We start from the raw sequence: 13,393 nt of genomic DNA on the forward strand, positions 1-13,393 counted from the left end.
GGGTTATCTCCATCTCACACGTCTCCTGAAGTAGTGACAAACCTAAACTTAAAAACATGATATAGCTAAGTTGTAGCCCTCTATGATTAATCTCAAGTATTAAACTAACTTAACCATCTGACATTAATTTTAAGTCCCGATAATGAACTGCCTGAAATAGAATACGATGTTGATTATCATTGTCGATTGCATTTGCAATGGATAAGCAAAAAGATAGCACCACCTATTGTATTTGAACTGGTATTTCTCGCATGTTTTCCCATTTACTTAAATAATAAGATTAAATCCACAATATAAATAAATTCAGAGACCTGCAAACATCTACATTGCCTACTCGCTAGAAGCATTGCAACCTAACCAGAGTCAGTATCAGAGTCTGTTGACAAGGCCTGGCGGGCATCTTGTGGCTCCTCCCGGATATCTACCGCCTGAATTCCCAAGACATGTTCAGAAATCGTCATACATTACCATAAGTATGATAAAATCAATGACAAGATGAGATACAAAAATAATAATAGTAATAGTAATCATAACCATTACGATAATTTACCTCTACATGAGGCTGAGACTTCCTGTTGTTCTGCAGCCAAATGGTGCTGAAGGATATGCATGCAGCAAGCATGAAGAGTGGACCAAGCCTGGGATCTGCCCAGTGATCATAAGCTTTCTGAAGGACGCCTTGTACTTTCGTCTTTAGATCTCCACCTCTCGAGAATGCACCTGAAACACTGGGTGACACGGTGCCTTTATCTTCTGGAACAAGTTCTGGTGTCCTCGCAATCTTGAAGAAAAGGAAAATTTCAAGTATCATCACCTAATGCACAATCAACATAAACATGTAATTGCATAAAAGCTTAAACCAGAAGGAATGGGTCTGATGATTTCATAACCACAGGAACAACAGAGATCTGGCCATTTCCAGATTATACATATGATGACGGTCTTGACCCAAGAATGACCAGTTCGTGTCTCTTAGGGTTTGGTGACCAGGAAGATGATGATGAGCATCATAAACATTCATCGGCCACTAGGAAGTTGATGATTATGATGACTCATCATTGCCATATGTCTGTGACTATGATGATGATGCCATCCTTTTCACAGATAAATGATGAGGGTGATGATGATGATGATGAAAAGTCATCTGCATCATAAATATTCATCCGCTGCTGGGATGTTGATGATTATGATGACTCGTCATTGCCATGTCTGTGACTATGATGGGGATGTCATCCTAGTCATCATTATCATCCTTGTCACGGACAAATGATGAAGGTGACGATGATGACGAGTGGATGACAAATAATTTGTCTGATAATTTTCCTCTTAAGGAGTCTCTCTCTGATAGGGTTCGGTGTCCAGGATGACAAGGACACCGATCATGATGGGTCGTCTTCACCCTGATCAATTGTCTGCTGCTAGGATGATGATAATGATGATGACGGAGACAACTACTTATTTTGTGACTAATAAAATTATAAGCATTCTGGCATAAGATATCTTGCAAAAGCTTTTCTTCAAGTTGGAGGATGATGTAGAAATATGTGTTAGCTCATATAATGTGGATGATTTGATTTTAATGGACAGGGAATGTGTGAAAGACAGTAGCGTACAAAGTTTGGAAGATTCTTGTTGTCCCCATCATTTATTATCTGCGAGATCCACTTGATTATCTGCATGAACAAATGCATTGGACATGGTGTTAAGTATCTTAAGGTTTTGTAAGCGTTTCAACAGAAAATGATAAAATTTTAACCCTGTTATTGCCGGGAAAATTTTTCTAGACCTCATTAACGTTGTCTGAACCGTTATATCTTGCCACCAATTGGGATGCAAGGTTCTGATCAACTTCCTGAAACCCATCCCAGATGGTATTCATCTTCTTCTGTGGTTTCATATTTTCTGTGGAGTTCCTTCTATAGCGAACAACAAATAGCCTAGGACTGTCAACAGGGTCCCCATATCTTCTGGGCCCACACGTTTCATAACTATTTTCGGAGTGAAGGTAGAAGAAACAGTATCTCTGCAAATAAAAAAAACTTGAATTGTAAGATCGAAGAAGACCAACACCCTGAAATAAAATCAAAAACCTATATGAGGATAGGAAAATTACATGAAAGGCCCTATTTCCAATTATGAAAGTTTCCTCGGTAATTGATCATTTTCAAAGCAACGTTCTCTTCTGAAGAGACAAACCTCTCTCCACTGACTACTCAAGTGCCCATTACTTAAAAGGTAAAATAAAACGATTTGAGCAACCATTTCCAACTATCTTTTGACATCTTTTAATGTCGTGAAGATTCATAAAGATTGGAATTCTACCTAGAAAAGGAACATGGTAGAATTCTAATCCAACAGATAAACAAACCAGAAAAAAGAGGGGTAATAAAACGAGAAAACTTGCACTTTGGGTTTCACCGTCAAGCCAGGCAAAAGTCAAACGTCTCTCCTTTAATGCATATGCTGCTGACCGTGGGAACTGAGCTTCAGTCTCCTTCGCATTATCGAGAGCATTCACATTCACTAATGCTGTTTTTGCACTGCGCAGGGTCTAAAGAAATATTAGCGGAAAAACATTATTCTGAGAATAATTGAACAAAAAAACATAATATTTACGGAGGATCAGTCATGTTATAGGTCATGTTTTACCTCCCGGAGGCCATTCAATTGGAAACTTGGCCTTCCAGCAGCAATTACGCAGTACCATGTAGAAATATCATTACCCGCTCTAGAATAGCCCTTCGCATCGCATCCAAGTTCCATTGATGTAATGCTACGTAACTGGGGTAGTTCTACATTGGAAGAAAATAAATTACAAAGGCAAGATTTTGATAGCTTCAACTTGTAATTGCTATTAGATCGAGGTGAATCCAAAAAATTAGGGTAGACTGAACAATCACCAATTTTTCCAGTTTTAACTGCAATTTTGATGAAGCTTTTTCATTACTCTATTTTAATACTCGGGCAGCACAGAAATGTCAGAACCTTTTCAGATCAGACATTTAATAAATAAACACACTGGAGTATATAATATGTAAATGGACCTAGGCCCTCTTGTCATCTCTCTCTCTCTCTTCTCCTCTCTTTCCTCATTGTTTCCTAGACCTTTGTCGCTCCCTACTGTTGTGGTTCCCTTGGCCTGTCAGACATTGGAAAGGGAATTATACAGCAGTTCATTCCGACATTATGATCATTGCACATCGATTGTATGTAGACTAACTAAAGTTGATAAATCCAGAAAGCATTCTTCCCCTGAGACTCCTAGTAGGCGTTTGAGGATTTTACTCTAAATCATATATCCATTCGGTTATGAAAATTTTGATAAGAATCTGCATTTTCTTATTATGGGAAGAGGGGAGAGGGTTTTGACCAAATAAATCATAATCAAGGGGGTCAAACTAGATGAATTCAAAGTGTTAAATTATTTACATGTCTTTCCTTTGTTTATTGTGTAAGTGACCTACATGTTGTTAGTGGCCTACATGACTTAATGTACTTTGTGTCAGTGGGCTACACACTTGTTAAGTGATCCACGTGCGTCATTTGGTTCCTGGCCCATACCTCTGTAAGCTGGTATTTAACCAGGTGAGTTGAGATTCAAAGGTTTTTATTTGTTTCTTTCATCAGCCCAATCATAACTGGACAGGTGGCGATGGTGACTAGGAGGAAGAGATCTCCATCTAATATGAAGTCTATGGGATCCAGCTAGTCTTCTCATGCCACATGATTCATAATTCAGACTACATGACAAATCGGTTGCAGACTAAATTAAGGTAAAGAGAAACATTTCACAAATGAGGAAGGCTTGTACATGAACAAAGCGAGGGATGAGAACGATGATTTATTCTTTTTGCCAGGAAGAAGAATCAGACAAGGGAACCATCTTGAAGTACTTTGCGTTGCAACAATCTTTCCTGTCAGGAACCTTTTGAATCTATCATAGAACCTGAGGTGGCGTCACTACAAACATTATTTGCCTCTGATATCATACGACAGCAAATCAACCAAGAAGAATGGACCAAGCCCACACCAGTATCTACTTTTATGTTTAAGGAGGTAAGGGCAGGAAATTGCAGAGTCTTTCCCTTTCTCCTGAGTAATCCCCTCCTCTCCCTGACACAGTCGTGATTCTCCCCCTCTAGTGCTCACAGGTAGACATTGTCTTCCCTCGCCGAGCATTGACTATTTTTCGGCAATCCTTCACCATCCTCGTGACATTCCCCTCTTCTCTCTCTCTCTCTCTCTCTCTCTCTCTCTCTCTCTCTTGTTCTCTCATGGTAAATTGAATACCATTGAGTATTCAATATTTCTTGGTTGATATCACGACTACAAGCAAGGGATTGATCACGTCCCTGGCCCAGGAACGAATCAGCATTCTAATTTTCACCAATAAGAATGAACTACCCAGGATCTTCAGCCTTGTAGGGTTTCCACCCCCCCGACTGCCTTGACCATCGTCTTCCTCAAACCCCGTCCGCCTCTTGCACCGTCAACTGGTGTCGACTGATGTCACCGACGAGCATGGTTTGCCGTCATCGTCGATCCCACACCAATGCCGCCGAACACCGCTGTCACCCTAGGGAAATGAACATGAGCGCTGTTCTTGCTCTCCACCGTTTCTAGGGTTCTGCCGCCGAGCTCTACCATTCTAAGGTTCCATCGCCTAGCTCCGCCCACCATTTCTCATCCTCAAGCTGTTCTAGACAGCATAGAACACTGCCGAGCTCCCCCGAGCACCGTCGAGTCCCACCCCCCCCCAAGTAAGATTTTGGGACCAGAAGAAGATATGGCCACGAGATTACTAAGGGATAGGTATGGTGCCAGTCTGAGTTGGGAACTGCATTTGACCCCAATCAAAGGGGCATCCAGTTTTTGGAAGGGCTGGGGACTGATTTTCCTGCAAGTGTTTTTTGAACCGAAAGTAGGGGATGGAACTTGTTTTAGTTACTGGACAGATGATTGGCCTGACCGATGCAAGATGCAAGAGATTTTTCCTCGTCTATTTGCAATGACATAGAATCCTCAAGCATCGGTGCAAGAGTGTTGGGATAACACATGGAAGCCACTCCTGGAGAGCACACTATCAGATCAGATATTGGAAGACCTCCTAATCATGCAACAGACTACACTCCCTCTGCGACCCACCTTCGGAACATGAGATGGTTGGGTATGGAAGGGCTCAACGTTTCCAGTTCAGCTGTAAATGCCAATGGTTATGGAAGCAGAAAGTGCCGATTTTTTTATGGCTGCTTTTTAGAAGACAAATTATGACCCTTACCCTCTGAAAGCGCATAATCCCAGACACATAGGCATCATGTCCCATGTGCGTCCAAGGAGAAGAACATGTTTCTCATCTTTTTTTTATTTTTTTTATTTTGCGCAGGCCATTTGGAGCTCGCAGAAGCTCACTGGGGTGGATGTGACGTCGATTGAAGCATGCTGGAGATCACTCTGGGAAGGTGCATGCAGAGGAAACTCAGGATGGGGAAGGGTCCTTACGGTGTTTTGGACATTATAGATGCACTGAAATGAGGTAGTCTTTAATTGAAGGACCGTGTCGCTGGAAGCAGTACTACATGATGTGGAGAAATGTATATCCTACTGGTCTAGTGGGAATTGAAGGTCGGGAAAACGGCAATGGCCGCTCATGTATTTGTCACAATCATATATATTAATATTAATTTTGGGGTTGATCACCAATTTCGGCTGATCTTCCCTCTTTATTTTCAAAAAAAAAGAATGAACGAAATATTATATTTTTTAGAAATTTAAAACATAAAATAAATGTGAAAAATGATTGAAAGAAAAACTGGCACAACATGATTGTGCTAGTTATTGAAGGAAAGGGAGAACAAGGACATAAAATAAAAATAGATCTAAACACAATACATTGAGACAAAATGAAGTCATCCTTTGCACAAGGTTCAAAGCACATGACAACCCCAAACTGAGTTATAGACATTGCAATATCCAAAATTCTAATATATGATTTATCAAACGCTCAACTCCCGGGGTCTAAGTTGGATTTCAAATTATTGCATCACTACGGAACACAGAGCCTGAAAAATGTCATTACCTTGATATTTGTTTTCCTCTATCATATTCAGGAACCAAGAGCGATTGAATGGCCCTAAATTAGAAAAAAAACAAAGAATAAGTCCTAGAAGGCATCAACCAAAAATATTTCTAATCTGAATGTACAAAGGCCATACCATGATAAACAACAGGTTTTACTCCTGTTTCTTTTATACAAACGACAGCTGGAGCAAACTCCACTCCGAATCTGAATAGAGATAAAGAGTCAACCAATAGTGATATGAATATCAACAAATTGCTAAAAAGTGATAACAGGATCCTTATTTTGGATTTTATCAACTTAATTTGCAAATGCTTTTACCTTTTTAATTCCACTTTAATTCACAACTTCAATCACCATGATTCCATTTATCTTTATCTTTATCTTTCTTGCCATAATTTAGGTCATTGGAGAAACATCATTTTAAAAAAAAAATCAATAGAAACAAAAGAAAACAGAAATACTCCTTAATTTTGATAAAGAGCATACATATCCCTCCAGTGAGAGGATTGGTCTTCTTCCCACCGAACCAACCCAATCGCAACATGGGCCCAATAATCTTTTGCAGCTTGACGCAGATAAGGACTAGCTCTTTCTCCAGTTTCTGAGAAGATAACAATCTTATTCTGAAATAATCAGCAGAAAAATATTTAAAAACTTGGAATCCTGCAATTGCGCAATAGTAGACGGAGAGAGATTTCTTGTATTTAAGGGTTCAAGACCTTAAAATACAGTACAGCCATTAAAGCTGATGAGATATAAAACCAAAACCATTAATCTGGACAGAAATAAACTGGTGAATAAAGAAACTATAAGACTAGGAGAATAATAAGAGAACTTGGGAGGATACAACAGAACACCCTTCTCGAGCTAGACAAGCTAGACAATAAACATCACCCATTCCCAGCTCTCAGTAAAATGCCAAATTGCTGGTTCAAATAGTGCTTTTGTAGACACAGCTGACACAGACTAATCAGAATCGACATAGCGTGTATTGATGGCTAGCAAATGCCCAACCGATATCCAGCCGATATCTGGTATCGGACAACCGATATCCGATATCCGCGAAAAAATGGGACGGGGCTGGATATCGGATATCGGTTATCGGTCGATATCCATCTATAAGGGGTTAGACGGATATCAGTATCGGATATCGGGGGGGTGAAGACGAACAGGGTATCGGATACCGGATATCGGTTTTCCGGCATCCGGATGTCGGAGACGGATACCGGATGTCGGAGACGGATACCGGATGCCGGATATCGGTTTTCGATATCCTGATATCAGAACCGGTATCCGGATCAAATGGTTTTATTTTATTTGAATCTCAGTTAATATATAGAGTTTAAAATTTTTATTTTCTTCGATATGGGATAACAGGATTCGAAGTTTAATGTAAACTCAGAATCCTGTTATCCCACATGGAAGAATTTAGAAATCTTTCTTTGTATATATTGAATGAATCCGACATTATATTAAACGGTAAAATTATATTATAACCCATATTCGCTATATTTATTGGCCCTTATATTTAGTCATTATTTAATATAATATCACAGCGTGCAATAAATAGAAGTGAAAATTTACATATTCTTCCATATGGGATAAAGGGATTCGGATTTAACACCAAACCCGAATCCGGTTATCCCATATGGAAAAAAATAAAAATACGTAGCTGTATATATTAAATGTGATGACTTACCTCTTAAAAAGTTATCTCCTAACTCTCTGGCCCACGATAAATTGACCTGTCACTGAATAATTATCAATTAATATTATTTTTAAATATACTTTCGGTGCGGATATCGAAAACAGATATCCACAACCGATATCCGATGTCGTCATCCTCCCCCCTGAGACGGAGATGGATGCCGACATTGAGACGGATATCGGAATGAACGGATACCGGAAAATTGACTTTCCGGTATCCGATACGGTATCCGTCCCGATACCGGCATCCGGTACCGGTATGGGGACGGGCAAACGCTACTGATGGCCATGGACTCAACATACTTTTTCTATTCTAATCGGATCAAACTCTGAGCTATGTTGAGATATGTTCCTAAAAGAGCATAGAACCTTTCTTGAAATCTTCCCAACTTCTAAAGTAAAATATTGCAAAACTACAATTGTTCAATGTCCACAAGTGAGGGAAGGGGAGGTAAGAATGAGAGAATTTCCAGGGGAAGAGGAGAAGAATGATCATCAACGATCTGGTTGCGGCTTGTCTGGGGATGGTGTCAAGCCTGCGAAAACAAGCCAGAGGATTAACGACCAAATGGCAAGGGTAGCGATGGCTCAGGTGACCTATGTTTCAATTCTTCACCTAGCCTCTTCTGAAGAACGGCTTAAGTAGTTCCCATAATAGGTTAGGCCTCCATGTCAGGCCCCCTCTTCTATAAGGCCCTCTTCGCTTCATAAACCTGATGTCGAATCGCACCAAATAATCATAATGGACATAGGGTGTACTGACCCTAGGATTGGCCATCTCTTAAATCAAATGGTCTACTTCAACATGCTTTTTCTAGTCATGTTTGTTTGACCTTTTCTTCTCCTCTGTAGCCCTTCCCTACTCTTGCATCAGGAGCCCTACTTTCAAAAAAATGTTGACTAACTCTTGAAAGTGGTACTGACTTTTTTACAAATTCTATTAATATAAGGAACATACTTAAAGGTCATATGACCCTGGCTTTGGCTGTGGTGGATGCCCTTAAAGTTTACGCAGTAGTATTTTGTATGCCCATTCCTTTTTGCAATGAGAACAAAGCAGCTTTGATCACTGCTGTCTCTCAAGAACCAAACCAGTATTGGATGGATATAATTCAGCTGGTTCAGTCTTCGGTGCTGCACATGCAGAATATTGGTTTGAATTGTGGATACCATGGAAGAAGCTTCAAAAGACTTATATTTTCAGATATAGGCGCAACCATCCTTTCTCCCATTTAAAAATGGTCACAGCTTCTTCAAAAACAGGTACACAGTCGCGATTTAGTAATTGACCAACCAAAGAGTGATATATCCTATCCTTGAGAAGATATGTTCTCTTCAGAATCAGGATATTTCACTGGTCCATAATGATGAATTTTCCTCCAAATATTCTCCAGTCCAAATGCATATTCCAGAACTGTCTTTGAACCTTGAAGAGTAGTAATCGACTTGGATATATGGTTGTAGATCTGGGTCTCATCATATCACTAAGAATGCACTTTGTTGGATGTATCACACAACTCATAGTTAGACAGTATCCGCAAGAAGTAATCAATTATGCACATATATATTGATCAAGTAGCCACGTTTTGATGATGGCATCTTCCTCTCTCCAAGGCTCATAGTGTAAGTCTGTGTCAGATCCCTCGATTATGACTTCCTTTTACCTAGGAGGATGTTTTCAATATGACCACTCTGCTGAGAAGATTGATATCATTGTCATAATGCCTCTCTGGAATTCTCCACAGCTTAAAAGGTAGACAAGAAAAAGTATTCCCCGGTGCTGCAGCAATGCAGGAGTTGGATATCACAGCACTAATGGTTATCTTCTGAGATTCTTTCTTAGCCATCTGTTGAGGAGCTACTAATAACACCAATGAGTGGTGGACAATATGGCTTGCTCTCTTAATCATACTTAGACTTAAGAGAAGAGTCCTGAGACGCCACATAAGGAGCATGATTTCGGTGCACACTGATGCTCCACAGAGATTACCTGCTCTGGGCTGTAGCGCAGGGAAATGGAGAGGCAGTGTCTGAAGACAGTGCATACAGGAGGCGCGATGCGTTCTTTTTAAGAAACTATCAGAGGAGATTCAAGAAAAGGATGAGAGCCGTGTCTGCAGTTGGGAAATGAAGGACTAGGCACCTTACAAATAAAGCAGATTGAAAGAGAGTGGACAGTCTTTTTCAAGAAGTCAACAGCCCCCATCTGGCAACAGGTGAGGCTGGGGATGAGAAGAAACCTGAGTCCGGAGAGGATCCTTGGATCCCTCAGTGTATCTGCTCCTTCTCCACACTTGTATCTGTCACTCTCTTTCTCTCTCCATCATCTCCATTCTGTTATTCTCTATCAATCTATGTTCTGGTTCAAGAACTCAGCTGACTTTGGAGTTTCATATTGATCTTGACTTGTCATGAGATTTACCGGAACCTTAACCTTATTGATACCACAGCTGTATCAAAGTGGCAGTCAGGACCCTAGAGTTCTTGCTTTATTACCAGGAAGCGACTTGAAGTATGTTTTTATTAATCATAAAAAATGGAGTACATGAATAATATAAGACGAAAAGAGGGAGAGAGGGAGAGAGAGATGGAGACCATACTTAAAACCTCATACATCAGGGGGTGTTATGAATCAGACGAAGTAAGTCATTTTGTTTTTTTGTTTTGAGTGTTCTGTTAATGTTTGGTAGTTTATTTAAGGTACACTAGCTGAAGGAAAATATGGCTTCAGCAAGAAGAGAGACAACGAGAGAGTGGAGCACTGTGAAGCAGCTTGAGGGAGAATGGTGAGAGCAGCAGCATCCACATCAAATGGCCTTGGGTGAGTAGATTTGAGAGACTCTGAGGGTCTCGTTCAGCAGAAAGGAGAAAACGAAAAATGTGTATTTCCCATGGGCAACAAACCCTAACTTATACAGAACGATTGGGCCCATCAATCGTTAATGAGGCCCACTAGGGTGTACAACAGTCAAAAAAGAAAAAAGGACATATGGATAATTATACTAACTTAATAGGGTAAAATAATAAAAGCCAAAAACAAAGCTAGCTTTGTCAACACTAGCCATTATCCCTCCACTCTTGCACCTTCCTGATTTTTTCTAGTCTCAATTTCAAGCACAAAACCACAAAGTGGATGATTGGTGAAACCTGACAATGCGGGCCAACTAAGAAACACTTTTCATTTTTGATCCAAGTACAATTTAAAAAATAAAGGTGAAATTGGAAAATTTAGATTTGTAAGAAGGTATGAAGAAAAAAGGGAGAACAGCGGCGGTGAACGGCGGAGAAGGGAAATCTACGAGAACGGCGATCACCAGATTATAAGTCTGGTGATCGACCTCCGCCTTCCACCGCCGGCGATTTCAGCGAGAAGTCTTCATCAGGAGGTGCAGGATTGATCTGCAATCTGCGGTGGACGGCGATCAGTGGGGAGAACGGCGATCTGCGATCTGCGGGGAGAACGGCGATCTGCGGCGGTGAGAAGGGAGAACAGCGGTGGTGAACGGTGGTGAACGGCTGAGAAGGGAGATCTACGAGAATGGCGAAAAGGGAGAAGGGCGAGAAGGGAACAGCGGGGAAGGGAGATCTGCGAGACCGGCGAGAAGGAAGAAGGGCGAGAAGGGAGAAGGGAGCTCGGGACTGAAGAGGGAACAGCGAGAAGGGAGAAGGGACATCTGCGAGAAGGGAGAAGGGCGAACGGCGGTGAACGGCGGGGAGAACGGCGATCGGCGGGGAGAGCAGCGAACGACGAGGGAGAACGTTGGGGAGAACGGAGAAAGGCGAGGGAGAACGGTGTTCCCTGATCCCTGATCCGTGATTGGCTATCCTTGGAGAACGGCGAGGACAAGGGGGTAGTGAGATCTGCGAGGACTAAGATGAGGGAGAAGGGCTCCGACGGGGACAAGGGAGAACAGGGAGACTCCGAAGAGGACACTCAGTCGGGGAGGCTCCAGCGAGATTCTGACGAGGCTCCGACGAGAATCCGATGAGGGCTCCGACGTTCCGGCGTCGTCGGCACCCCGGCCCTCCAACGCTTCGAGGACAGACGAGGATGAGGTGAAGCCGCTACGACTCTCCACCAAGGGCACGGGGCTCAGACTCTTTGCCAAGCCTCCACCGTCTCAGTTGGGTGCTCGGTAATTGCGGAAACTTTGACACTTGTAAGACGTGAAGAAGGGTAAGATGGAGCGGCACAGGAATGAAGCCATCAAGGGCCGCGGACGCCACAGTGCAGGTCGCTGTCATGACAGGAGACCGAATGGATGACAGTGCGGCGGCGGAGCAAATTCTTCAGGCGTGACGACTGACACGACATCGGCCGCTGCTGCGAAAGGGTTGCGACTGCTTGAGAGGAAGACGAAGTGGTGGCAGAGGGACGGCGGGCCAGAGTCCCCAGGCACGGTGATCACCCAGATGTAGGCCGTCGGGACGAAAGGGATGGTGGGAAGGGGATGAGCCGCCAACAGCGTCCCCCGGCATGGATAATTCCCCATGCAGAGTTGCGATCACGGAGGGATGTCTTCGGCTAGGGCCTCCAGCGAGAAGGTTTCTACATGGAGAGTTCCAAACGCGAAGAGGTTCTCCACTGGGACATGTCTCATCCTGAGGGCCTGCGGAGATGGCGTGAGGTCCCCAACCTACGATCCTCGATCCACGCTGGATGGGAGCACAGGGCAAACATGCAGAGATTAGTTGGTGACAGAGGGAAGAGACTCAAATATGTGCAATCCACTGAAGGGCTTCATGCATGAGAATGGAGAGGCCATGAAGATGATAAGGAGGAGATTGGAGATGACTACATCATGCAGGGAAGGTGGCGGTGCAAGATCAGGGCCGGAGAACGTGGGGTCACCAGACACGCACACTACGCTCAGAACATGGGGGGACCATGGAATCAAGTTCACAGAAAGAGATAATTATGTTGAAGGCACGCACAAGCAGTCACCACACATACGAGGTAATGGGGTCCGAGCACTAGACTCAAGCCCACGTGAAGAAGTTTTAGTTCGAGGGAATAGAGTAGCACATGGAGCAGAAGACGATGAGGAAGGACGGGTGACGGTGAGGTCTCGTCGCATTAGAAAGCCACAATCCAAAAGCACAATGACATATCGATGGCCTGCCAGCGAGGAGAACAGGTGCTTCAGATGTTTAGCGATGGGACACCAAGCAAGAGAATGTAGAGAGCCAGTGATCTGCCGCAGATGCAGAGGGCAGGACACCGCCAAGCCAATTGTCATCGAGAGACTGGAGAAAAAAATAAAAGACATGATCAGAGGGTGCAACAGTCCCGAAGACAGGACCAACAAACAACCCCCCTAGTTACAAAGGGGGTGGATACATGTGCTAGTTCACTCCAAAAGTGCTTAGTGGGGGACGTGTTCGGGGAATCTCCAGGGTTAGAGGAGGTCCAAGAAGGCATATGGCAGAAAGTTCCGACACTAGAGAAAGAAGAATTACAAAGGCTAGATATGAACACCCTAATTCTTCAAGGGGTATCGATGGCCGAATATGTTGCGGTATGCAGCTGGACGCAGAGGATCGATGACACCACGGCGGTGAGGTGGCGCCAAGTGCTCCCTACGGACGGGGCTGATCAAATTAAAA

The 13,393-nt window shown here is 42.9% G+C and overlaps 1 protein-coding gene across 4 annotated transcripts in view; it reads right to left on the minus strand.

Moving 5' to 3' along the window:
• Positions 1-204: 204 nt before the first annotated feature.
• Positions 205-13,393, minus strand: part of LOC144704248 (DNAJ heat shock N-terminal domain-containing protein) — a 49,688-nt gene continuing 36,499 nt past the window's right edge. For 2 of the 4 annotated variants that reach the window (XM_078576598.1, XM_078576597.1), the window contains 9 exons: positions 6,566-6,702; positions 6,213-6,283; positions 6,077-6,130; positions 2,650-2,792; positions 2,405-2,551; positions 1,787-2,023; positions 1,614-1,673; positions 551-781; positions 205-428 (listed from right to left, as the gene is read on the minus strand). In XM_078576598.1, the coding sequence (XP_078432724.1) occupies positions 354-428; positions 551-781; positions 1,614-1,673; positions 1,787-2,023; positions 2,405-2,551; positions 2,650-2,792; positions 6,077-6,130; positions 6,213-6,283; positions 6,566-6,702 (1,155 nt within the window). In that variant the 3' untranslated portion in view covers positions 205-353. Of the gene's footprint in view, positions 429-550; positions 782-1,613; positions 1,674-1,786; positions 2,024-2,404; positions 2,552-2,649; positions 2,793-6,076; positions 6,131-6,212; positions 6,284-6,565; positions 6,703-13,393 lie in introns of those variants that run through there. The other 2 variants (XR_013581776.1, XM_078576599.1) reach the window with 2 other exon arrangements.

Source organism: Wolffia australiana, chromosome 6 (assembly GCF_029677425.1).
Source record: "Wolffia australiana isolate 7733 chromosome 6, ASM2967742v1".
NCBI lineage: Eukaryota > Viridiplantae > Streptophyta > Magnoliopsida > Alismatales > Araceae > Wolffia > Wolffia australiana.